The sequence below is a fragment of the Ursus arctos genome, unplaced genomic scaffold, assembly GCF_023065955.2.
Source record: "Ursus arctos isolate Adak ecotype North America unplaced genomic scaffold, UrsArc2.0 scaffold_17, whole genome shotgun sequence".
NCBI classification, from domain to species: domain Eukaryota; kingdom Metazoa; phylum Chordata; class Mammalia; order Carnivora; family Ursidae; genus Ursus; species Ursus arctos.
This window is the reverse complement of record NW_026622841.1, coordinates 24,087,083-24,114,632: the sequence shown is the minus strand read 5'-3', so window position 1 is coordinate 24,114,632 and position 27,550 is coordinate 24,087,083. Positions and strand designations below refer to the sequence as shown.

General features: G+C 37.4%; 1 protein-coding gene across 3 annotated transcripts in view; it reads right to left on the bottom strand.

Moving 5' to 3' along the window:
• DYM (dymeclin) overlaps window positions 1-27,550 on the bottom strand; it is a 334,659-nt gene that overhangs the window by 195,626 nt on the left and 111,483 nt on the right. For all 3 annotated transcript variants that reach the window (XM_048218645.2, XM_057313102.1, XM_048218650.2), the window contains exons 9-11: window positions 13,633-13,815; window positions 9,561-9,739; window positions 7,630-7,755 (exon numbers count right to left, since the gene is read on the bottom strand). In XM_048218645.2, coding sequence (XP_048074602.1) covers window positions 7,630-7,755; window positions 9,561-9,739; window positions 13,633-13,815 — 488 coding nt within the window. The remainder of the gene's footprint in view (window positions 1-7,629; window positions 7,756-9,560; window positions 9,740-13,632; window positions 13,816-27,550) is intronic.

The window sequence follows — 27,550 nt, the reverse complement described above, 5'->3', positions numbered from 1 at the left end:
ATGTTTTCTTAGGACACAACCAGGAAATGGAATTGCTGGGAGGCAGAGTATTTACTTGTGCAGGTTATTTGAGGAATGTAAAACGCCACATTCCTTTCAAAAGCGGTTCTGCTCATTTATATAGTATATGAGAGTTCTCTTTCTCTAGATCCTTACCAATTCTTAACAGAGCTTGTCATTTCAGCCAAACTGATAAGTACAAAATATTTCAGTTATTTTAATTAGCATGATCCTGACAAATCATCGGGGTGAACATCGTTTAAAAATGTTTGCTGGTCTGGGGCGCCGGGGTGGCACAGCGGTTAAGCGTCTGCCTTTGGCTCAGGGCGTGATCCTGGCCTTCTGGGATCGAGCCCCACGTCGGGCTTCTCCGCTGAGAGCCTGCTTCTTCCTCTCCCACTCCCCCTGCTTGTGTTCCCTATCTCACTGGCTGTCTCTATCTCTGTTTAATAAATAAATAAAATCTTTAAAAAAAAAAAAATGTTTGCTGGTCATTCAGGTTTCATATTCTTTCTATTACTTTGCCCATTTTTCTATTGAATACTTTGGTTTTTCTAACTCGTTATGCTAATCCATCTTCCTGTCTATGGCTTGTTTTCACCTTTATAAACCATGAAAGTTTTTCATTTTGTTGTAGTCAAATTTATTAATGTTTTTACTCATGGTTTATACATTTTATGTTATGCTTAAGAAATCACTATCCTGAGTTCATAAAAATATTATCCTTTAATTTCTCCTTGGAGATTTGAAAGTTCAGCTTTTCACATCTAGGCCTTATTAACACAAATGGAATTTGTCATTGTATGTGAGGCAAAATAATCTAATTTTACTTTTCCTATTAGATAAGTCAAGCTCTCAATCTCAGCACAATTTACCTACTACTTCTGTCATACAGTTGTGTTGCCATACGTGAGTGTGTAATTTCTGGACTCTCCAAATTTAATTACTAATGTTTTGTAACTAGTTTTATCTGGTAGGATAACTCCACACTGCTTTCCTTCAGAAACTTTCTAGGCAAAATGTTCTTCTATATGATTTCAGGGATTGAAGTTGACACTTGAGGAATGCAGAAGTTAGGGGTGTCCAGCCCCTGCACAGTCAAAGATCCATCCAAAAGTCAAATTTTCGACTCCTGAAAATGTACTTAGTGATAAGCCTACTAGGGAAGAGAAGATACATTTATAGTACTGTATTTATTGAAAACATCCATGTTATCAGTACACCCACACAGTTCAAACCTATGTTGCTCAAAGGTCAACTGCAGTTGATCAAGTCTCACAAAAATCTTGAGATTTTGATCAGAATTGCATTCAACATAATGATTAATGAAAGCAAATTAACAACTCTATCACTGAGTCTTCCTATCCATGAACATGGTATCTCTCTCCATTTATTAAGTCATATTTAATATCTTTCATTTATTTATTTTTTTTTATTTTTTATTTTTTTTTATTTTATTTTATTTTTTTTTTAATGATTTTTTATTGTATTATGTTAGTCACCATACAGTACATCCCCGGTTTCCGATGTAAGGCTCGATGATTCATTAGTTGTGTATAACACCCAGTGCACCATGCAATACGTGCCCTCCTTACTACCCATCACCGGTCTATCCCATTCCCCCACCCCCCTCCCCTCTGAAGTCCTCAGTTTGTTTCTCATAGTCCATAGTCTCTCATGTTTCATTCCCCCTTCTGATTACCCCCCCTTTCTTTATCCCTTTCTTCCCCTACTGATCATCCTAGTTCTTATGTTCCATAGATGAGAGAAATCATATGATAGTTGTCTTTCTCTGCTTGACTTATTTCACTTAGCATTATCTCCTCCAGTGCTGTCCATGTTGTAGCAAATGTTGAGAACTCGTTCTTTCTGATAGCTGAGTAATATTCCATTGTAATATCTTTCATTTAGATGCTGCACTTTCTTTGTTACATTGATTCCCAAGTTCACTGCAGTTTTATCGCCATCATAAATGTATCTCTAGATCACATTTTTGAAGATTTATTTATTTTTTGAGAAAGAGGGGGGACAGAGAGGGAGAGAATCTCAAGCAGACACCCTGCTGAGCATGGAGCCAGATGCAGAACTCAATCTCATGACCCTGAGATCACAACCTGAGCTGAAATCAAGAGTTGGACACTTAACTAACTGAACCACCCAGGTGCCTCTCTAGATCACATTTTTAAAGTGCTCTCTTGCTGGTGTGTAGAAATTGTATTTGTTTTGTATATGGATCTTGGATTCAGAAGATTCACTCAACTCTCCTAACATTTCTAATATTAGAGAATATTGAATTTCCTATGTAGTCACTCACAACATCTGTAAATACAGACATTTAGATTTCCTCTCTTTTCAAGTTTAATTGACCTGCTTAGAGTTCTGATATAATGCTATAGAGGAGTGGTAATACACAGCATCCCTTTTGTTCTGACTTTCAAGAAAATATTTCTAAAATTCTCCAATAGAGTATAATGCTTTTAATGGTAGGTTTTTGTAGATACACTCTGTTAAGACAAGGAATTTCTTTTCTACCCTTATTTTGTTGAGAATTTTGTTTTGTTTATCATGAACTGGTGTTGAATTTTATCAAATCCTTTTTCTGTATCTACTGAGATGATTGTTTTCTCTCTTAAATTAATAAGTTACATTAAGAGATTTTCTAATATTAAACTATCTTTGCATTCCTGGAATATTGCTATTGACATAGATATATTCTTTTTGCTACGTTGCTTTATTCCATTTTACAATATTAGATTGATAAGCCTTATAATTACATTTGTGCCACTTACTAAATTTTTGTCTCTCCACGCAAGATCCACCTGTAATTTTCTTTTATCAAATTTTGGTAAATTTGGCATCAAGATTATGCTGGCCTTATAAAATGAGTTGGAAAGTTTTCCTTTTTTCTACTCTCCAGATGAGATTGTATACAACTGGTGTTATTTCTTCCTTCAGTTTTCAGAATTCATAGGTAAAAATCAGCTCAGCCAACAATTTTCCATTTACGATGATTTTACATTACAAAGTCAGTTCCTTTAACAGAAACAGGACTATTTTGATTTTTTTTTTCTTTTGTGAGCTTTGGTTAAGTATTCTTCTGGGAGTAAAGGAAATTTGTCCATTTCACTCAACAGTTAAATTTTATAGCATAAAATTACTCATAGTATCCTCTGAACATTTTTTAGTATCTGTAGCATCTGTCCTGATCTCCTGTACATTCTCAGTAATAGACATTTGTAACTCTTTCTCTTCTTGATCATCTTTCTGGGGGTTTGTCAATCTTATGAATTTTCATATATTTTGCTTATAGTAAAAAAGTAGAAAGATTTAAAATCTAAGATCTAAGTTTCTACCTAAAAAACAAATCTAAAAAAAAAAAAAAAAGAGCAAGTTAAAACTTCAAGTAAGCAGAAGAAAGGAAATAAAAAGTAGAAATTAATGAAATAGAAGACAGAAAAAAGTCAATGGAATCCAAAATTGGTCCTTTGAGGGGTGCCTGGGTGGCTCAGTTGGTTAAGCGTCTGACTCTTGGTTTTGGCTCAGGTCATGATCTCAGGGTCCTGAGATCAAGCCCTGCCTCAGGCTCCGCACTCAGCAGGGAGTCTGTTTGTCTCCTTCTCTCTCTCTGCCTCTCCTCCCATATGTGTGTTCACTCTCTCTTTAAAATAAACAAATCTTAAAAAAAAAAAAAAAAGTTGGTCCTTTCAAAAGAGGAAGGGAGGGAGGGAGGACAGACCTCTAGCCAGATAGAGGTAGAATAAGACAGAAATGATACATATTCCAACATTAAGAATAAGAGCAATAACATCTCTATAGCTAGTGCAGATATAAAAAGGTAAGGGGGAAAAACAGTAATAAGAAAAAAAATTAATAAAAAAATTATGGACAACTTTACAGGAATAAATTCAATACCTCAGAAGAAATGTACCAATTCCTTGAAAGACACAAACTATCAAAGCTCAAAACTTAACCAAATATATATAAAAAGAGAATATATCATGGCCAAGTGCAGTGTATCCCATGAATGTAAGGTACATTCAATATTCAAATCTTAATCAGTATAATGCACCACATTAACAGACTGGGGGGAAAAATCCATCTGATTCAGAATATATAAAGAAGCCTTACAACTCAGTAATAAAACAAAAACCCAATTTTTTAAGAAGGAAGTATGGCTATACAAAGTCAACACAGGGACATCCCTGTGGTGATGGCAACGTCTTGTATCGTGACTATGTCAAAGCCAATGTCTTGATTGTGGTATTGTATTACTGTTTTGCAATTATGTTGTCACTAAGGGAAACTAGGTAAAGGGTACATGAATTCTGTTTTTCTTAAAACTACAATTAACTAGGGGCGCCTGGGTGGTTCAGTTGGTTAATCGTCTGCCTTTGGTTCAGGTCATGATCCCAGGGTCCTGGGATGGAGTCCTGCATCGGGCTCCCTGCTCAGCAGGGAGCCTGCTTCTCCCTTTGTCCCTATCCACACCACTTGTGTGCGCTTTCTCTCAAATAAATAAAATCTTAAAAAAAAAACAAAAACTACAATTAACTTTTTAAAGTATAATTTTTTAAAATGGGGAAAATTTGGAAAGATACTTCACAGAAGAGGATATATAAGCACATGAAAAGTACATGAAAAAATGCTCATCATCATTGGGTATGAGGAAATGCAACTTCAAGTCAAAATGAGATACCAGAATCTATTTCATGTATAATTAGATCCACAGCTAATGATTCCATGTAGAAAATTTTGGTAGAAATATTTACTTACTCATTTTTACTACTACATATGGAAAGGAAAAGAATAAAAATAAACAAAGGTAAACAAGAAAGTCAAATTCTACAGGGGAAAGAAAAATTTGTTTAAATACCTGAATTTGAAATGTCATCTGGAATATCCTGAAATCCTTATGGAACTGAGTCTGAATATGAACGAACCTAATGCCGTCCCTATCTTACCAACCCTATCTTGGCAGTCAGTAAAGTTTAATTTTAATGCAAACTCCTATGCAGACTTTAATTACCAAGTATAATAAGGATACAAAAAAAGTATAGAAAACAATATAATAAAAAGTGTATCCATCCTTGATTTTTGTCAAATCTTAACATATTTTGTCATATTTGCTTCAAAGTTCTTTTTGGTGACTTCTTGTTTTATTTTGTTTTCCATGCTGTTGAAGCAAATACAGCATCTACAGACATAGGGGAAGCCCCGCTGCGTACCCTTCCCCATTTTCATTCCCCCTTCTTATTCTCCAGATGTAGCCAGCACCCTGTTTGAGTCTGCATGCTCTAAACATTTTCAATATTATCAACAGTGCTGTTAGATGACCATCAATAAGCATGTACTCTCTTTGTAAAAGTGCATATACAACCTTGGAGTGGAACTGCGAACTTGGAGTTAGACACAACTTCAGTTTTATTACTGTCTCTTCAAGCTAAACACACACCTGCCCTTGACCCAGCAATCCCACCCTAGGCATACCCTCAAGAGAATGAGTGCAGATGTCCACCGATGTACAGACGCAAAACTGGGCACAGCAGCCTTATCAAAAATAGTCCCAAACTGTGGGGAAAAAAGTATCTACCACCAAGAGAATGGATAAATATACTGTGGCATATTCATACAATGGAATAGCACCTAGCAATACAAAAGAACCAACCATAACACTGGTAAATTCAGCAACACTCTAAAGAGTGAAAGTCAGAATAGTGGTTCACTGATTGGTTGTGGGGCACTGGACAGGAAAAGGCATTTCTGTTATGTTAGAAGTGTTCAGTAACTTGATCTGGGTGGTAACAACACAGGTATACACATAGGTAAAATCTCCTAAGTTGTACCTTCAAAAGTTGTGCACATTTTATACTAAAATTTAAATATTTTTAAAAATTATATTGGTTTTTGTTTCTTATTAAAGATAAATGCTATAAAAAGTGAGAAAATCAGTACAAATATTTTCTCTGTTACTTTACTAAACACAAGAATCAAGAAATTTGTATGTTTTATCCTCTTTCTACAGTGTCAAGATTCCTTAAATCTTAGTTGAAATGATGATCACACCATATAAGAGACAAAAAAAGTTTTACCGGCACATCATCAGAGAAGAGTAAACATGTCACAAAAACCATACTGAAGACAAGAGGGAAAAAAGTGTTTGTATCCTAAAGAGTGAAAGCCCTAGCCCCTTCTTCCGCTAGACCCCCACAGCATGAAGACTGGAAGAGCCCCCTCTGGAAACTGACAAGCCCAAAAGAAAAGGCCTAAGGAGCGCAGAGTGCCCAGAGAAACAGACCACGTAGAGCAGCTTAAATCAAGTAAGTCCTGCCCACACACAGAACTTACAATCAACTTTTTAGTGCCTTACTTCTAAATATAAACAAACATTGATCACCAAACATTTGAGTTACGCCTCCAACATGGCCGAAGACAAAAGCCAAAGAAGAAAATGAAAACTAAGAAGATATGCGATGTATTTAAGCATATTTAGAGGGAATTCTCAGTTCTGCTGAAGGATGGGAGCTGAATTAGTGATTGGTACATGAATAAAAACTGGGCAATCGTGTGCTACAGAAAAACCAAAACATGAACAAGAAAGAAAATGCAACCATCATACATTACATAGCTGAGCTAAAAATACTAGTTAATCATAATTGCGAGAAAGCTGAGTTCTCAAGCTGAAAATGATAATAAAATGGAAGGAGGGGAAAAAGTCTATGTGCGGAAAGCCGGGGAACTCACAGGGAACAGACATGATGTGCAGAAAGGAGAGCTAATTATGACTTATTTTCCATTTTAGGAAGAGAACAATTATTATCTAAATCTAGAAAATCAAGAAATAACAAGATAAGCATGTTATTTAGAAACATGGACAGAGTTAAAAGCATTGGTCTTTGGGGAGTAGGAATCAGGTGTAGGGGAGACATAGGATGTATTGTGTTGCATTAAAAGCTAGTACTTCTACATACGTTTTAAAACTACGTACATGTGTTGGGGCGCCTGGCTGGCTCAGTCAGTGGAGCATGTGACTCTTGATCTCAGGATTGTGAGTTCGAGCCCCACATTGGGTATAGAGATTACTTAAAAATAAAATCCTTAAAAAAAAAAAAAAAAGACACACCAAAAACAAACCTATACACATGTGTTACTTTGACACAAAGAAAATCCAAAGAGGAAGATAAAAATCAGGTTGGAGCTGGAACTCACCCATAAGACTAAAACTGAAAGAGTTAAATTATGTTTTCAAAAACATGAAACAATTTCTCACGCTTCTTCTCTTTATTCCCTATTCTTTCACTTACTCCGTATACCAGAGGCAAACCTGTTTGACAATTTCTGCCACAACTAAAAAAGGGAAATGAAACAGAGAGGAAAAATGAACTCAGTGGCAGCAAAACTCAATTACTGAAGAAACCATTTTGACAAGAGTTTTTAACAATGGCTAATAGTCATTCAGAAAAAAAGCACTTCATAAATCTGAAGACAGACACACCTTTTCTAAGTCAGGTTCTTGTGGGAACATCTACGAGAAGGAAAAGAAGGAGGAAATGCTAAGGCTGTAGTAAATCCTGCGGAGGGACCTGCCTATTCTGTAACTTTGAAACTCTAAGCAAAGTAATGGTAACTTACCACTTCGTGAATGGATCTATTAAAGCCATCGTCTTCTGTAAGGATCAATAATATTATAAGGGCCATATACACATGGTGTGAATTTCTTTCTTCAACATGATACAGAATCTCAAGAATTGGTAAAACCTATCAAATAGAAATTTTAATTTACTACTTCACATACTTTATTATAAGACCAATGTTTTCAACCTTCTTGCTTTTATTATGCACTCTGTTTTAATTTCACGGTTATAGACTTCTTTAAAGGGAAAAGAAAACCACACAAACCAGCTTATGCCTGAAAGTATTTTCTCCATGCACAGCTCAGATACCAGTAGAGAAAACAATCACCCTGTATGACAGTCTGCCACCACGTAAAGAGTGGGTCTGCAGAGACCACTTAGGCCAACATGTGACACTGAGTAGAAGTAGGTTTGCCTCTGGCCTAGCAGGAGCTTATACACAATAGGGTATTCTTACAAACACTACTACTGTGTCAAACATTACCTTAATAGGAAAGATTGTAGAATAAAATTATGAAAATTAGATCAGCACAATAAATTTCCTACCAATAACACTTTTTCTAATCATAGTCTTCATATTATAGAATAAAGGCAAAAAGACAGATAAGGACATCAGTTGAGACATCATCGAAATAATCTATATAAGATATTAAAAACAAAAATAAACATAACAACCCTCCACCCCCACTCCAAAGAAAACCCCAAAACAAAACCTTTTAAGTTTTTACTGGTGTATGTCATCACATACAGATGACTGTTCCCTGCATATTCTTACGTACCAACATCCTTACCATGGAACTTTCTAGAACAGGTGGTGTCATGGGCTTTCTGCTTACTGCCATCATTTCCCTTACGATACATCATGCTCAGAATTGTCTCTGCTTATTCTCACTCACCCATCAGTAAACAAGCCATCTCCAAGTTTTTACTCACATGAGCAGTATGTTGTTACATCCAATTTTACTATTTTAAAGAAACCAATATTTTCCACATAATTAGCTGGTGTGCAGACAGGTTCATCATGTTTTTTGTCATCAGTGTCACTTTGCCATAGAACATACACTTCAAATGAATTCTAATATTCCATGTTAACTCAATATTTTATCTTTAACACTGAAAAAATGGCCACCAAATCCTTGGTGAATCCTGCTGTCAACCTGTAAAAACTGGTACAGAAGGGACCTTCCTATTGCCACCAGCAAGCTACTGGCTATTTCAGGGATGATCACAATTCTATTAATGTATAAATAGCCCACAGGTATCTTTAGTGTAGGTATTTCAATTCTAATATTAACACCTTGGTGAGGTAAGGTTCCTCTTCCACTCACAGAAACATTTTTGTTTACACATTAGTTACAAATGGAAATCCGGACAGTCTTTCACTCACATAATAAAGGATAGAGTGCATGTAAGTTCCTGTCTGACAAAGGTACCCTAAAATAACTCTAACACTCCCAGAATGGAGTTCAGGCAGACCTCAAGTCTAAGCCTGCCGAAGAGATGGGACACGTGGGAAACTGAGCTTAGCCATGTTCATCAGGAACTTGCTGTGACTGGGACTAGCCACAGGAACTTGTGGGTAGACACCTAGCATCTGAAAAGAACCACAAGAGTATAAGTATCTTGAGAACGGCAGGCAGTGTTTCTTAAAGGACTCGACCAGGCTGGATCCCGGGCAGGTTAAGACCTGCAGGACAGGGAAGCTGGTGGTGCTGCCGTGCTCTCCTGCTCCGTGACAACGTCGTCATGTGCACGGTCTCCTACACTGTGAACCTCACACCCCTGTCTGTGCCTGGTGGCAGCTCCTTGTCAATCTTTCAACCATCACCTTTGCAACCAGGCAAACATACTTACCCTCCTGGGAAAAGAAACTGCTCTTCAAAAGATTAAACAATACAAAAAGTGTGAAATGTGTAGTATGATACTTACAAGATTTTCCATATCTGTGCGAGCCAACATGTATGTTCTAACATTACTATTCTGATGGAGCAACGTGTACAAGAGAAGAGTTGCTTGGTCAGATGTCTGCTGCTCACACAGAGCTGTGTACAAGCTGTTGAAGTTAATCTGGAAAGCGTGTGGAATTGATGAGGGGAAAGGACTGCTATCTGGAACACAGAAACCATAAAATTTTAAAAATATTATGTCAGTATTTTCTGGACCGTGACTCACGTAAATAATAAAAGCGCTGTTAACGTGTACCATTCAATTCCCATTAACTTTGTATGTCACTACATTTCAGGTTCAAAATTTTACGTTGTATTTTAAATTTTACTTAAAGAACTAAACTAATGTAAAGCATGGTGACTAGAGTTGATAACACTACTGTATAACTGAATTTGCTGAGAGAATAGCACTGAAATGTTCTCGCCAAAGTAAAAAAAAAACCAAAAAAACCCCAAACCTGGGACAGTTTATTTCTCTGTACTACCTAAACCAAGGCTTTCCAATGATTGCATGTGCAATCACTTAAGAGAGTGACTTTTTATCTTTAAAAAAGCCAAATATTAAAACGAAACTAAGTCACATACTTTCTTAAGACTTTTGCATTAATATGGCTGAATTAAACTGGCTATAAGAACACAGGAGCTTAAATAAACAGAGCTACAGGCCCAGGCTAAAGGTGCTCTAATGGATAACAATTTAAACAGGACATCTTACGTATTCTATTACCAAACTAAATGACCACCAGTCCTAAATAAAAAATATTGAGCCAAAGAATACAAGTTTCTACACAAAACAGAAAATCCTCTTGTAAGGGCTAAAAAGAAAAGGACTTCAAGCTGAGTTAATTTTTTTCAAATGAGTAACTGTGGCTCAGTTATTCACCAATGTCACTAATCCACTTATGAAGAAAATAGCTAGGATACCATCCTATCATTTAGCTAGTTTTATTTTTTTAATTATTTTTATTATTTAGTTAGTTAGTTATTTAGTAAACTCTACCCTCAACGTGGGGCTCGAACTCACAACCCTGAGATCAAGAGTTGCACGCTCCACTGACTAAGCCAGCCAGGCGCCCCTAGCGAGTTTTAAAGTATTATCAGCATCAGTAAGGTCAGCATTAGCTTCTACAGTAGAATACACCGAATCGCAAACAACTACCGGACAAAGTATATAATTTTCCGGTAAACCTTTTTTTTATAAAAGAGAGTCACCAGCATGATGGAAACCATAAATCACAGCCCATGTGGGAAAACTCCTGTTATTGCAAAACTGACAGTGCCCCTTTCCTACCAATTAACTGGACTTGCTTAGACACTGAAGCCAGCAAAGTTAGCAGGCCAAAAACGAGGGACAGACAGGTCAATGGACTTGGAGAAAAGTATAGTCTTAACAGATAAAACACCGGAACATGATAGCACAACAAGTTGATATTTTAATATCTTTCATATCTTAAGAAGAACCAAGATTTTTTTAAAAAAGAGACAGAACCACTAGCACAAAATAAATAAACTTTTAAAAGCACTGCTTTAGCATCTCCAAAAGCTTTACTCCTATGGAAAAGAAACGTGTGCCCACACGATCTCTGACAGCACAGTGCCGTACCTCTCAGATTCTTCTCACCTGTACGTTTGTGAGAATTATCTAAACAATGTCTTCACTTTCACCACAAAGTGCCCTCACTTTTCCTTCCACATTTAAAATATAAGTTATTTTCTCAATCCTAGCGCTGTATTTTTGATAGTTGCTTTATGTGACTTATTTTTGCAAAGGGTGGTGAAAGAAAGCATTGCATGTAATCTGTGAGTATGCAAATGACTACAGCATCTACAGAACAGTCGGGTGGAGGAAGATTCTGGACACACTGCGCCTCTTTACAATGGAAGCAAAGTAACGTGTTCGCCAAGCCGTATTAGGCCTGGCTGCAAATGGAGTATGTGTGCTGTGTGTATCCATAACATTTAAATATTACTAGCTAGTAAGTGCTATGAACTAGTTATTATACTGACAGCTTTACATGTATTATCCCTTATGTAATGCATATAATGATCATGTCATAATTCTGACCAATTTCACAAAGGATGAAATAAAGGCTTGGAGAGATTAACTTTTCCAAGATCAGCCCCAAGTAAAACACAGATCAGCCTCTGTTGTCATCGCTACATTATACTGCTTCTTAAAATTATAGCAAAAATATAGTGACTCTGTGCTAGGATAAAAACTCATTTAATTTTTATAAGAACCCTGTGAGGTAGATATTATAACCCCTGCTTTACAGATAAAGACACTGGTCTTTAAAGAATAAAAACTGGGATACGAACCGAAGGCAGTCTAAGCCTAAAGTCAATGTTCAGAATCACTGCACCCAATGATCCACTAAAAAGATGGCTATCCCGGGGCCCCTGGGTGGCTCAGTCGTTAAGCGTCTGCCTTCGGCTCAGGGTGTGATCCCAGCGTTCTGGGATCGAGCCCCACATCAGGCCCCTCTGATGGGAGCCTGCTTCTTCCTCTCCCACTCCCCCTGCATGTGTTCTCTCTCTCGCTGGCTGTCTCTCTCTCTCTCTAATAAATAAATAAAATCTTAAAAAATAAATAAATAAATAAATAAATAAATAAATAAATAAAATGAATAAATAAAAAAATAAATAATAAAAAGATGGCTATCCCAAAAAAGGTTCAACCCTAAAGAGTAACATCTGTCCTGAGCATCAAAAATAACAATAAATACCACATATGGAACATCCAGCTAGGTTGTAAAATGTCAGCTAATAATTTTAAAACCTCACCTTGTGTGGTACTTATACAAATCCTATTAGGTGATGTTATCCCCATTTTAGAGACAAAGCCAGTGAGGCCTGATGTTAAACAAGCTGGAAGCCTCGCAGCTCTGAAGTGACAGAAGTGTGGTGTAAACTTAGGTCTGACTCCAAAACTTGCTTTCTTAACCAGTAAGCCACAAAGGAATAGTAATGGGAATAGGGAAGTACTCTCAGATACGTGAGTTTTCGTTTTTTATCTATCAAATTGCTAGACACTCTCTATTATTGTTTTCCCCTACAAATAATACCAGAGTTGGCAAAGGTACCCACAACTGACACACTCATGCACTGTCTATTAAGACACATGTATTAGAACTCTGGAAAGGAACATGGCAACATGTATCAGAAGCCTTAAGAACGTTTCCATCCAAAAACTTCACTTCTTACCCATCTTAATTATACTTCTTGAAAGTATACATACATCGATACATCTTGAAAATCTACCGTATTAATGTGGCCTATGGAGTATAATCCCCCCCCTTGGAGTGTAATCTTTTGATTAGAGATTATTCCTTCAACGTAGAACTAACTACTCAAGCTCTACCTCAGGGGAAGTTAGCCCACAGGCAAGCCCATCGCCTGTTCTGGAAATAAGTTTTAATGTAAACCAGCGATGCTCACGTCCTTATTATCTGTGCCTGCTTTTGGGCTACGAAAGCAGAGTTAAGAGGTGGTGACAGACAACACATGACCCCACAAAGCCATCTGCTTCTTTGCAGAAAAAGTTTGCTGAGTTCTAATTTTTAGTTCTATAAAACTCTAATTGGAATATAGACCTTAAATGAAAAACTTCAAACAACCCATCATTTGGTGTTTTCTGGTTAATTCCTACCCCTAATAGGTAGGACAGGCAGATCTAAATTAAGCAAATGCTGGCTTGGTTATCTCTAGATAAAAATGTAAATTTAAATGGATATAAAGAACCACAACTCTCATCCAAGATTTGACCTTCCTGTGACTACAGATACAGGAGCCTAAGTTTTTCTCATCTTTAACCAATATGAAAATATACAAATTGAGAATCATCTCCACAACTATAAAACAATAAACAATACCAGTAAGCAATAACCTCTTTCCTTATTAGAAAGAATATTCAGGGGCGCCTGGGTGGCTCAGTTGGTTGAGCATCTGACTCCTGATTTCAGCTCAGGTCTTGATCTCAAGGTTTTGAGTTCAAGCCCCGTGTTGGGCTCCATGGTGAGCATGGAGGAGGGAGGGAGGGAACAAGTACCACAAACCTTGTGTATTCTTAAAGGACATGATGGCTTGTCTGTAGGGGTTTGGGGCATCTGCAGCATCAGTCAGGTTGGCCAGCACCAGCAGAAGCAGGAGACTCTGGTTGGCCAGAGGGGAAGAAAGTTCTGGAGAGGCAGCTGCTTTGCTGCCCACACCACCCAGTGTGAAGACAGTCCAAAGGCCAGCTTGAGAAGAAAACACACAGTTAAGATGCGCTGAGATTAGTAAGATGGATATATATATTTCCGTACGATATTCTATCTTTTTAATATTAAAAAGTTTGAAATAACACTCTTTAAAATTATTACAGTAAAACAAGTTCATTACTTGAAAATTCTCATATTGCCAAAGGATATAAAATTTTTTTAAGACTACCACTCCCTACTCCCATAATTCCACTTCCCACAGATAACCACTAGTAAGTTTCCTATATTTTCCCCACATTTTCTTAATATATCAAAACATCTACATAATTATAATAAAATTTGATGTGCAATTTTATACCAATACATTTGAAAACATAAGCAAAATACTAAAATATCTAGGAAGATATAAAATACCAAAATTGGCCAAAGACAAAAATCTGAATGGACAAATAACCTTAAAAGAGTGGGAAATGGAGTCAAAGAGCTAGTCCTAAAAACGAAATCAAGTCCAGATGTTTTACAAGTAAGTCTACCAAGCCCTCCCAGTAGAGACAATTCCTGTACTATATGAATAGCTCCAAAGTACACAACAAGAGGCATATTTACGCAACTCATCTGACAAAGCCTGAAAAATCTCCCTGATACAGAAACTGAATAACGACTGCATTTAAAACGAGAGAAATGCAAAGAGATTTTTAGATAGACTCAAACAAAAGCAGATGCAATCTTACAGAAAAATTTTGTTAAATGAACAAATGCATCATGATCATGAAAGTTCTATCTCTGAAATGCAAAAATTGTTCATCATTTTAGAAATCTATCAATTTACAGGTGGACCTCAGAGATACTGCAGGTTTGCTTCCAGACCACTGCAATGAAGTGAACAGCATTGTGATAAAGTAAATCAAATAAATTTTTTGGTTTCCCACTGCATGTAAGAGTTATGTTTACACCATACTATAGTGTATCAAGTGTGCAAAATAGCATGTCTAAAAAACCAATGTGCATACCTTAATTTAAAAATACTTCATTGTTAAAAATGCTAACTAACCATCATCTGAGCTTCCCGATAGTTGTAATAACTGATCACAGATCACCATGACAGATGTAACACTAATGAAAAAATCTGAAATCTTGTGAGAACTACCAAAATGTGACATAGAGGTACAAAGTGAACAAATGTGGTTAGAAAAATGGGGCCAATAGGCTTGCTCGATGCAGGGTTGTCACAAACCTTAAAAAAAAAAAAAAAAGTATCTGCAAAGTACAGTCAAGCAAAGCACAGTAAAATGAGGCCAACTTTTAAAATTAAACTTACAGCCTATTAAGAATTCTTACAGGCTAGAAAAGTAAACTCTTCCGATTCTAAAGTCTACCAAATCAGAAATCCACAGTGGTCACACACTGGAAGAACTCCTGTCAATATCACCAACATCACCACCGTACTACTGGTGCTCCAAGCAAAAGTGTCAAAGCAAGGGGAAAAAACAGACCTCCCTGCACCCCGCAAAAAGGAAAAATATTTCATTATCTGCAAGCAACCTGACTGTGCACTGTCCAACAGAGTAGCCATTAGCCACTGTGGGAACTGGGCACCTGAAGTGTGGTTAGTCCCAAATGCACTGTGTTGTAAGTAGAAAATACTGATTCTGAAGACTTAATACAAAAGTAAAAATTTCGCACTAATTTTTTAATATTGATTACATGTTGGTATTGTAATATTTTGGACATATTATATTAAAGATCATTGTTAAAATTAACTTTAACTGTTTCTTTTTACTTTTTTAATATGACTACTAGAAAATTTTAAATTACTTATTTAAAGTAAGTGGTTTGCCTCTAGGCTCCCATTTCTATCAGACAGAGCTTCCTTAGGACATCAAGAGAATCAACTGACACACTATTAGAACTAACAGATTTTGGTACAGTGCTACAACTAAAAAAAAATCAACATATAAAAAAATCAAAAATCTGCCTACACACGGGCAATAAATAACTACAAAGTCCAATCACTATAGCAACAAATCCAATAAAATCTTCAAGAATCAACACAAAAGAAATGTGTAAGACCTTCAGGCAGATAACCACAGACCTTGAGATTGAAGGTCATATAAAATCTGAATTATAGGTACAAAATATTTCTAGACAAACAGGCAATATCGCAAGGGGGCCTGGGTGGTGTGGTCGGCTGAGCAACTGACTCTTGGTTTCAGCTCAGATCACGATCTCGGGGTCACGAGACTGAGTCCCTTGCTGGGCTCCACACTCAGCGTGTAGTCTACTTGAGATTCTCTCTCCCTCTCCCTCTACCAACCCCCCCCTGCTCATGCTCTGTCTCTCTCTAAAATAAAATAAATAAATCTTAAAAAAAAAAAGGCAATACTGCAAAACTGCCCCTAAGTTGATCTAAAATTCAGTACAATCACTATCAAAATGCCAAGAGGAATTTATGTAGTATTTTGCAAAGAACAGCAAATAAAATATTGCTGGATCTAAAAATACGTAAGAAACAGTTTTTAAGAAGGACTAACCTTGGGAGGAATGTTCCTGGTTAAACAGCAACGCTTTTATAAAGCTAAAGTCATTTAAAAGTACGATACTGGTAGTAGTAGAATTAGTTTGATGGACCAGAAATGAGTGCAATTAGTTTGATGGACCAGAAATGAGTTCAAGTTCAGAAACAGAACCACATATCTCTGAGAATTAACCTTATGATACAGGTAGTATTCCAAACCCGTAAGAAAAAAACAAAATTCTAGAAATGTCTCTGGGACAACAGAATTTAGTCATTTCCCCAGTATTTAATTATAAAAGTATGTGTATAAACCTTGAGCTGAAAAAGCCTTTTTCTTATGTAAGAAACAAAATTCAAGAAGATAAAAAGAACAGTAATTTGGCTACTTAAAATATTAAATACTCAGATGTGTAAATATATCCTAAACGAGAGAAGAAGAAAGTATCTGCAACATACAAAACAGAAAAAGATATTTATTTTTAGAGACCTCCTGTAAATCAGTAAAGAAAGCCAACAATCCAAAATAAAGATGGGAACTAAAAATTCAAAGCAATGAAGAGAAGTTAATTACGGTACTAGAAAACAAAAAATTTTTAAAGATTTATAACACATAGATTCATAATGGTATATAGAAAATCACCAACAGTGAGAAATCAAAGTGGTACCAGATTTTTGAAGGATATTTGGCAGTTCTTGTTGATATTAAAAATGCACACCCCCATCAACCCAGCAATTTTTTTTTTCTTATACTAGAGAACACTTGAACAGGCACACAAAGAAGTGTGTACGGGAGTATTTAATATTGTTTATAAACGTCAGATAACAGAAACAACGGAGATGTCACCTGACAATAAATGGTTACAATAAGCTATGGATTATCTACATATACTGTGGAATACAGTAGAGTTAAGATATCCAGGTATTAACAGGGAAAGATGTCTAAGATATACCGCTAAGTTAAAAAAAAAAAAAAAAGGCAAGCTGCAGGAAAACTGAGGTAATTTAAAAATTACCCACCAAAACCATGTGTTTGTGTGTAAATATTAAAAACAGAAACAAAAAACAGGAAGGACTCCAAAAAACAGACTCTTCACTACAGAGAACAAACTGGCGGTCGCCAGAGAGGAGACAGGTCGGGGATGGGCGCCATAGGTGAAGGGGACTCAGGCGTGCACTTGTGATGAGCACCGAGCCACGTACAGAACTGCTGAACTGCTATACTGCAGCACACCGAAAACTAATATGACACTGTCTGTTGACCTTACTGGAATTAAAAACTTAAAAAAAACCAGGAAGGGGGCGCCTGGGTAGCGCAGTCGTTAAGCGTCTGCCTTCGGCTCAGGGCGTGATCCCGGTGTTCTGGGATCGAGCCCCACATCAGGCTCCTCCGCTATGAGCCTGCTTCTTCCTCTCCCACTCCCCCTGCTTGTGTTCCCTCTCTCGCTGGCTGTCTCTCTGTCAAATGAATAAATAAAAGCTTTTTAAAAAATGTTAAAAAAAAAACAGGAAGGATCAAGTGTACACCATATTGGTAACAGAAATTACCTCTGGCATGGAATTCAAGAAAGACTTCTGCTTTATTTGTATACGTTTTTAGTAAGAAGAATAGAACCATTTAGTTCTTTAAAAATAAATGTGAAACAATAAAATTAAACAGAACAATACAGACCCCCGGGTATACGATTATGTAGAACACGGAAAAACTTCATCAATATAGCATTAAGCGAAAATGCAAATCACAGAACAGTATAGATGCACACAAATAATACGTCCCACTTGTTTTTTAAAAACTGGAAAGACACATCCCTCTGCATGTAAAGGCAGGGGCCTGGCCGCGTGCACTGCTGACTGCAGTCAGCTCTGGTCATGGGCAAGAATGAAGGGGACCTGAGGAGTCTCTTACTTCATTCCGTGTTTATTCGGCTGACTCTTCTACAACATGGACGTATTGAAGCGCGACTTTCAGTTAGAAACATTAACAAAAGAAGGGACGGAAGGAAGAAAATTACTGGTCACCAACCCCAGGAAATGTGACGCTTGGGATAGGACTGTTATTTTTAAAAAGGACCTTCTGACAATTTTGGAGAGAAAAACACCAACACGTGAACATGTACACCCAGGGTGGTGGCAACGGGCGTGATATTTTAGTCTTTGTACTCGTCTAGTTTTTTTTTTTTTTTAATTACTTACTACAATGGGCAGATGGCATTGTAAAGAACACCTCTGTTCAGGACATTAAAGGCTTTTGTAAAGAAATTCTGAATGGATGGCAAAATAAGCAAAACTGAGAAATGTTATTTTTCCTCTAGTAACATAATCAGATACTTTCAATTTCTTTAAACTGTCAACAGCTCAGAGTGAACATTTGTTCATTTCTAATAGTTGACATTTTCTATTGAACACACCATACAAAACTACGGCATGGATACCTAACAGTATATCATTTCTTACATGATTGTGGTCCTGCAAATCCCAAACTTTTTCTGTGACTCACTGGAATGACTTTACTATTAATTCCGAAGAAGGAATTATTGGGGGGGGGGAGGGAGAATAAATAGCTTTCCTGTCCAAGTTTTGGAGGTCCCTAAAGGTGTACACAGGGAAGCTCAAAGGGCACAGCATATTTGGTATAAACCTCCAGTGCAGGCACAAGCAGATCTGAGGCCCAGCAAGAGAAGTTAGCCGAAGGATTTTTTTTTTTTAATGTAGGAAAGATTTTTAGACGATTGAGAAAGACAGAAGAAAAATTTCTGTTAAGTTCTGTGCTCCCTGCTTTTCATTAGGAAAATATGGATATTCAAATACAAATTATCAACTAATAATTGATCATTACACATCACAAATTTAAATTTATTCAAAACAATGTTCATGATACAGTTGAAAAACTTGAAACATTTCATAAGCAACTCAAAATCACTTAAGAAAGTACAACCAGCCGCCAAGTATTATTTGCTTTGGGCCTGCTCTGTTGTTTATCTTAACATTATAAAAACTTTCCAGTCACTTCCTTCCACTCAGAGTATGCTCCGTGACTGTGTACCCCTACATTCACCACCTGTGTGTTCCAAGATCACAAGCAAAGAAAAACACAATTAGGAAGTTCAATCTGCAAGAAAAATAATCACAAGGTGCTCTCCAAGTGGGTTTTTTGCTTCTTTGGTTTTTGGATTCTCTTCAGAGCCGTGCATCTTCATAACCAGGAGAGAGAAGAGCTGAATGCCACCAGACAAACCGCACAGAATTCTGAGGACACAACTCCACTCTCCTTTTTCCCCTGCTTCAGGTTCCCCCAAGCTGGCTGAGAAGCTGCGTATAATGTCAAACTAATTCTTTGAGAAGCTAGCGCGGCCTGGCCGGCCCCACCACACACCGCCTCCTCCCTGTCCCTGGTAAATATTACTGCGACGCTGCCTTTCCTTATAGGGAGAAAGGAGGCAGCCTGCCATTGCCTACACTGTAGTCTAAACTGGCCCATAATGTTGGACCAGAATTCTTCCAAAAGTTCGTTTCTTTTTGCTGATCCAAGCCTCTGATCTATGACCCAAGATTCTTAGTGGAATTGCATTTTCCTGTTGGCAAACAAAATTTCTCTCCACCAGAAAAATAAGGGAAAGTTACAGTATATTTCCTTCTGTTCTAAAAGAGCAAATTAAGGATGGTCTCCCAAGTTTTTTAATTGTAGCCCTCAGGTCTTCCAAATAAACTCTTAAAATAAAATTTATCTAACTAAAACTAAAAAATACTGAAATTAACTAAAAGAACAAATCTCGTGTTGCTGATTCAATTTTTTAAAAGCACTGACTCAAAATTATTTATCCTTAACAATAAAAATGTGAGGAAAATACAAAGTATGACAAACTGAAACATCAATAAAATAATCAAGGAAAAAAACCTCTCAATTGAAAAAGTGTTGAACTCAAGATTAAACATTATTTTATTAAGACAATGAAATTAAGGTAAATTTGTTTTTTTATGTCACTAAACATGCTACTTGCCAAACTAAAATTGATTTCTTATAACCAACAAATACGTAACATTAATTATTCAATTGAAACTATACAAAAAATAGTGATACTATACCATCTGTGGTTATAAAAACATGCTAAGAGAGTCATATTCACACATTTGGGTCTGTAATATTATAACAAACCAGATATCAGGAAAGAATTAAGGAGAAAGCAGGTCAGTTGTTAGAAATATGTATGAAAGTTCTGCTAGGGACATTTCAATCAATAAAAGACTATAATCAGTCAATAAGTACACAGTAAGTACCTATTAGGGTGAGGCTCTATGCCAGTTACCAAAAGTACAAAGAATAAAGAAAATCACACTTGGTCTCTGAGGAAGTTAACAGCAAAAAGGGGAAACAAGTGAATAACCACAATCCAATTTTAATTTTTAATTTCCATAATGGTCTAACTGGGGCACCTGGGTGGCTCAGTCAGTTAAGCGCCTGCCTTCGGCTTAGGTCATGATCTCGGGGTCCTGGGATCAAGCCCCGTGTTGGGCTCCCTGCTCAGCGGGGAGTCTACTTCTCCCTCTGCCTCTCCCCCCCCTCCTCGTGCTTGCTCTCCCCCTCTCTTAAATAAATAAAATCTTTAAAAAAAAACCCATAATGGGGGCGCCTGGGTGGCACAGCGGTTAAGCGTCTGCCTTCGGCTCAGGGCGTGATCCCAGTGTTACGGGATCGAGCCCCACATCAGGCTCCTCCACTATGAGCCTGCTTCTTCCTCTCCCACTCCCCCTGCTTGTGTTCCCTCTCTCGCTGGCTGTCTCTATCTCTGTCGAATAAATAAATAAAAAAAAAATCTTTAATAAAAAAAAAACAACCCATAATGGTCTCACAAATATATCTAACTCTTCAAACACCTGTGCTTTACCTATGTTATGTGTAGTAAAATAGTAGGAAAAGACAATGCTACCCATAAAGAAACTGAACATACATTTCAGGGCAAACACTGGGGCAAAACCAGCTACTTGATCCTAATACTCATGCTCCCTTTTTTCTTATTATTAATAAAATGCCCTGGGATTGAGCTGGGCAGGACTATGCTTCCTGGTCTTTCTTGCAGCACCTTATGGTCATTTGACTAAATTTCAGCCAATGGAATACAACTGGGAGTAGCATACGCAGTTTTTAGGTCATATCCTCAAAAAGAAATTATTTTCTCTTCACATCCTCATCCTTCCTTGGGCTGGAACCAAGGCTCATGGGAGGCAGACAAATTCAACTTTGTCCATGAGGACACCATCCAAGGGGATGGCAAAACAAGACAGAAGGAACTCTGGTCCCTGAATGACCTCAGGAAGCAAACCTGCCTCCACCCCTGGACCAGCGCAGATTTTTATGTGACAGAAATGTAAACTTCCTATCTTGTTCAAGCCACTGGTATCTGACCTCTATGAAAAGCCAAACCAATATCCTAACATAATAATGTGTTAAAACATTCCAGAATATTATTGCTTGGTTAGAGACATCTTTGTTTTTAACAAACACATCGTTTTTTAAAAAATCCTTTGCAACATAATTTTAAAAAACTTTTCCAGGTAAGTGTAGATTCACATGCTCTTGTAAAAAACAAAGCAAGGGCTCCTGTGTAGCCACTATCCATTGTTCTCTAACAGTAACATCTTATGAAACGATAGTATAGTATCACAACCAGGATATGGACATTGATACAGTCAAAACACAGAACAGTTCCATCACCAGTTAGGAACATTTGCATGGAAAAAAAAATACTTGTCTGATGATCACTAAACTTCTTTGCAGTTGATTTAAGGGTCATATACCAACCACCCAGGAAACTCGCTGTCCCCAACTCTGTCCTGACTGTCCATGCACTTATAGGCATTCAATTCACTATTTGGTAAGGTCCAGCTATAGATTGGGTAAAGTGCAAGAAACTGGACTGGACACTGATGAACCCAATGACACTGATTCCCTACGCATGGAGCATGGAGCTCCCAGTCCAAGGGAGAAATGAACATGAAACAGACAAGCAAATAAACTGCACTGCCTTTGTGGAACAAAAACAATGTTACGTAAATGTCCGGATGATCCTTGAAGAAAAAAAATAAAGTCCAGAAATCCATCAATAAATAGATTTATAGACGTCTTATGAGTTTACTACTCAACCAAAGATGCTATTCTACTTCCTCCCATTTTTTAATTTTCTTTCATTTCTTCCTCTACTTCCTTTTCTAGCTTGGAAAATCCTTCAAGGTCCAAAACACATCTGTCTGCTCTAATACATAAAGCAAAAAATAACTTCTCTCCTCTCTGCTCTCCCAGCACTTTGGTTACATCTTTCTCCATCACTCACTGCACCTACTGATGTCCATTACACTTGTGAACTGTTAGTACACCCAAGACCTCCTGTGGACTCCTTGATGGAAAATAGCTACATCTTTTTCATGTTTTATATTCCTCGCAGGGCTCTGACTTCTTTTGTTCCTTCACTTACTTATGTCACTTACTTGGTTTCACTTTCTTACTTCAGTTACTTACCAAAGGATATTTTAAAAGCATATAAATAACACAGATTTTTATATTTGATACTTTTAAAAGTGTACAAATACAGATTTTATATTTGCTATTTAAAGGAAAAACTTGCTATTTTTAAAGTTCTAAATACTGTCAAAATCGGTTTTAATCTTATATTTTAAACTATAGTACTTTAATGCTGATGAGGGTACTACGGCATTTAGACACTAGTGGTGGGACTCTTTATAAAGGACAACCTAAGCAGTGCACGTGACAAGCGTCAGAACATACAGATCAGGGCGCTGGGTGGCTCAGTGGGTTGAGCATCTGACTCTTGATTTTGGCTCAAATCATGATCTCAGGATCATGAGATCGAGCCCAGTATCAGGCTATGCACTCAGCACGGAGTCTGCTTGAGATTCTCTCTCTCCCTCTCCCCCCACTCTCTCTCTCTCTCAAACAAATAAATAGAATCTTTAAAGTTTTATTCCTTTAAGGAAACAGAACTGTTAAAAACAGGAAAAAAAAGTCCACTGAAATAATTCAGTATTTATGAAGATGATACCTATTTTTGAAAAGGAAAGACAATGAACGGTAATAGAGTTCATCTGTCTCAGTGAAACTCCACAATCACACAGCTATAAAATACACATTTATGAGATCCTAAGATGCATCAGACACTAAAGTGTAAAGCATAAAGAAAAACAAAATGAAATCTAGTGCCCTCAGAGATAAATCCTATCTCATGCAAAGACATTAGGCAAATTAACTGTGATCCATGAAATGAGAAATGGGCCCTGTGAGCTCAGAGGACCAAGAGCCCTTCCTTCCAGAACAGGCCCCTATCTAGTTCCCAGTAACTTCATTCAACTGGTTCCAGTGTTCACCCTTAAAGCAGTGTTTCCCAAAACAATGCACTGATGACCAGGGGGATGGTTAAGTCTGTCATTTAAAAAGAAATCTTCAATAGCTACGTGTATTAGAAATATAAATAATTAGCACATCAATCACAATTTTCAAAGACTTTACCATTTGGTATAAGGATAGAATAAAAATATGCTTAAGATTTTGAAAAAATGAATAATTTTAAAGTGAAATAAGTAAATGAAAATACAAGCTATACTCACATAACACAAAATCATAGTGGTTGCATGGATCTGGTTGAAGTTGGGGAAATACACATCACATATCTAAGCGTTTGGCAGGTACACTTCCACAGGAGTCTCCCTCTTCAAACCAAAAATGCCCTGTCCCTACAACATCTGCCCATGATACTTTGTCTGTATCCTCAACACCCTGGACACCCTTCCATATGCTGGTGATGAGGCATTTCCAACAAACGTAAAATGTAGGTTTGTGTTAATGATAGAAGAGAAATAGAAGTACCTTTCAACAAGCTTTAACCAAACACACCCATTCACTCCTTCTTCAGCTGAGGCAATCCAACCATTAATAGGTCACCCCTGTGAAAATAACAGGGCCTTATTATGTCTAGAATTTTCATTGTTACTATAAATCTCTTTGGTCTCTTGCACACGGCCATGTTATTGCATATTCCTGGCTTGACTGTTTTTGTTGCTAGACCGTGGGTTCCCTGAGATGAGTGGCTTCCATTCTTCACTGTGGTTCAATACCTTTGTAACCCCAGAACCTAGCACAGTTTTTTTATATTAAATAAAAAAACAATGAGTAATTTTTAATTTTTCACTTTTGCAGACTGAATTTACTTTTTATGTAAAAATAATCATATGAAATTCTTTATCTTCTCCAAATAAAAATCAAGATTGAAGTGTGAGTCACGTATAAGATGTCAGAAACTACCTAGATTAACACTAGGATTAATATTCAAAAACACAGAGAATAAACTTAAACGGTATCAGTAATCAAAGAGAATCAATTTGGAATCTACAAATAAGTTTCTACCCAGTAAAATCTTAGATGGACTCCCTATGTTGGCATTCAACTTCCACTGGTGAAGGAGTAAATATAAATCAAATGACTGCAGATGTAGGACGCAGTACAGATTTAGACTCTACAGTACAGATTTATTCCTACCTTCAGGAGCTGCCATTTTTTCCATGTAGGTCTCCAGATGTTACTTTTCTGGGAATTATAAACCAAAAATCTGTAACTACTACTTCCTGCTTGAAAACGACATTCAAGGAAAGATGGAAAGAGTTTCTTTTCAGAACTCTGGATCATTTCAATTTTAAAATGAATTTTTTTGGTTGAATTTTTATTTTTTTTTATTATTTTTTATTATAATATTTTTATTATATTAGTCACCATACAGTACATCCCTGGTTTTTGATGTAAAGAAAATTAATTTTTAAATGCCTTAAAGACATCTACCATCAAAGAGTAGGATAGGAACTTGGAAGGTACTGGGAAACTAGAATCTTTAAAATGAGAGGACATCCATCCATAAATATTTGAAAAAGAGGATTCCAAATTCACGAATCCAAAAGGTTCCAAAGATATATGTGATTGGCAAAATGAAAGTTATGGTTACTAAATCTGGGATATGCAACCAAGAGCGAACGCTGTAAATCAAATGGTCTGAAAGTACTCATGAAATTGAAAAAACATCCCCAAGGCATTCGATGTGATTCAACATGCAGTTAATACACACTGACACTAGCCGTCTGCGGAGTGAGTGAGGGAAAAAAAACAAAAACAAAAACCAGAACCTTGTGTTTCATTTAAGAAATATGAAGACACTAAGCTTTAGCAGCACGCATTATCCAGACTGGCACTGGTACCCACACTCAACCCATCTGCCAGGAAGTCATGCGTCTATCATACCAGTAACCCAGGAACTGTGAACAGAAATGGGGGTCCTGCTCGCAACAGGGGTGACACAGGCAACTCACTCCTTCCTTCTCTTGCAGCATAAAAACACATTCCGTGGGTTAGTAGGCTTAATTATCTAGGCTTAACTAAACTGACTCTCATAAACAACTATTTTAAAAATAATGGAGCCATGAAACTGTTTTTAACCTTCTGGCAAAAAAATCCGATAGAAAGAATATGTAGTAAACATTCAAGTTATAAGCAAACAACACAAAAGACAGCAGAGTCAACCCTTCCACTACCTGTGTGGGCCCTCTGAGAGACATTTTGTAAAATAAAAACAAAGACAATACTCATCAGGTCTCTGAAGAAAAAACACTCTGAAGTACTGTTATATTCACCACTATTAACAGTGAACATGGCTATAAATAGCTACCATTCTTTGCAATATTAAATGATGACACTATGAAGGCATCACGATTAGCAAGACTTTTAAATACTCATTGAGATGATTATTAATAATAATTTCTGTAATATCAAAAAGCTTTTCTATATTAATAAACACAATTTTAAATATTTAAAATTTGTACTTAATCGTACTCTTCAGAAAACATCAATTTGTAGATGTCTTATACATGCTACATTAGTATAACAATGCATTATATAATTTATAAATCAATTCACTTAAATCAGAGGGCTGCTATATAAAAGGTTATACTGATGGGACGGATGATCAATAATGTTTAAAGACCACCATACTCCAGGGACTGTGAGGGGAGGGGGGCATGACAGAAGAGAAGGAAACTAAGGAGGAAGAAAAAGGAGTTTCTGCCATTTAATGATGACCTATACGAATTACCACATTAAAACCTCACCAAGCACTGTCATTAATTTGCCCAATTCTACAGATAAGTTAAACTCAAAGCTAAGTTCCTTACTCAAATAATACCAGCTAAGCAGATCTGCACCCACGTCACTCTGAGTCTAAGGCAGATTCTCTCACCCACCAACCTCACTGCCTCTCTGGCTCCAAAACACTAAAGGCAGCCTCTGGCCTTAACTGTGAATTACCAACTTAAACCTAACCATAGAGCAGATCTTCAGCTTCCACAGAACCCTACATATTTTTGTTGTTTTTGTGTGGATTATCTTTTCGGTCCTCCTACCTTCTGTCCATCTTGGTAACGCATGCGCCTTTTTTTGACTTCCCCCTAAGGAATCATTTCTCCTGGGCACTTTGCCCCTTTCTTATGATGAATAAACATTTCCTAAATTATCTCTTTGGCAAGCATGCTTAGATTCTTCAAGGAACACACTGTCGGCACTACGTTCAGGGTGCCCGCCACCCTAAGAGAGGAGACACGCAGGAGTGTCGTTGTAACACGATGTACTGAGAGTGTCACATGGTCGCATGGGAAAAAAGATTCAGCTCTGCTGGGGCATTCCCAGGAGAGCTTCCCGAAGCAGCTGTCTGTGACCTGGGGTGTGCAGCTGAGGGGCAGGGCTGCAGGTGGAGAGGAGGAAGGCATTTCAGTGCATGGAATGAGCTAGTCAAGCACGACCCTTCTGCATACCTAGAGCTCTGGCTGGAGGCGTGCAGTGAGGTAAGGCTGGGAAGAGGACAGGCTGCGAGGAGCCCGCAGGACAACACTTCTCCAGCAATGCTCGCTCCACTGCCCAATTCGGAAGGGCCCCAAGCAGGCCAAGAATTCAAGTCCTTTCTGACGTTCACACCAAAGAATGACCATTATATAAGATTCACCCCCTGAAGCCGTGCATTCCGCTCCCTGGCTACCGCCTCCCAGCTTTCCAGGTCAGCTCCTCCAGTACCACACACACACAACTTCTGACCTCATCGTGTCTATCACCTTTTCAATGTCCATCACCACTCCCCAGGTCCTTGCTTCCCTCCTCATCCAGCTAAGATTCTGTGGATGGCACCAGGATTGCTCTCCTGCGCCCCTGTATTCTCCTTGCAACTC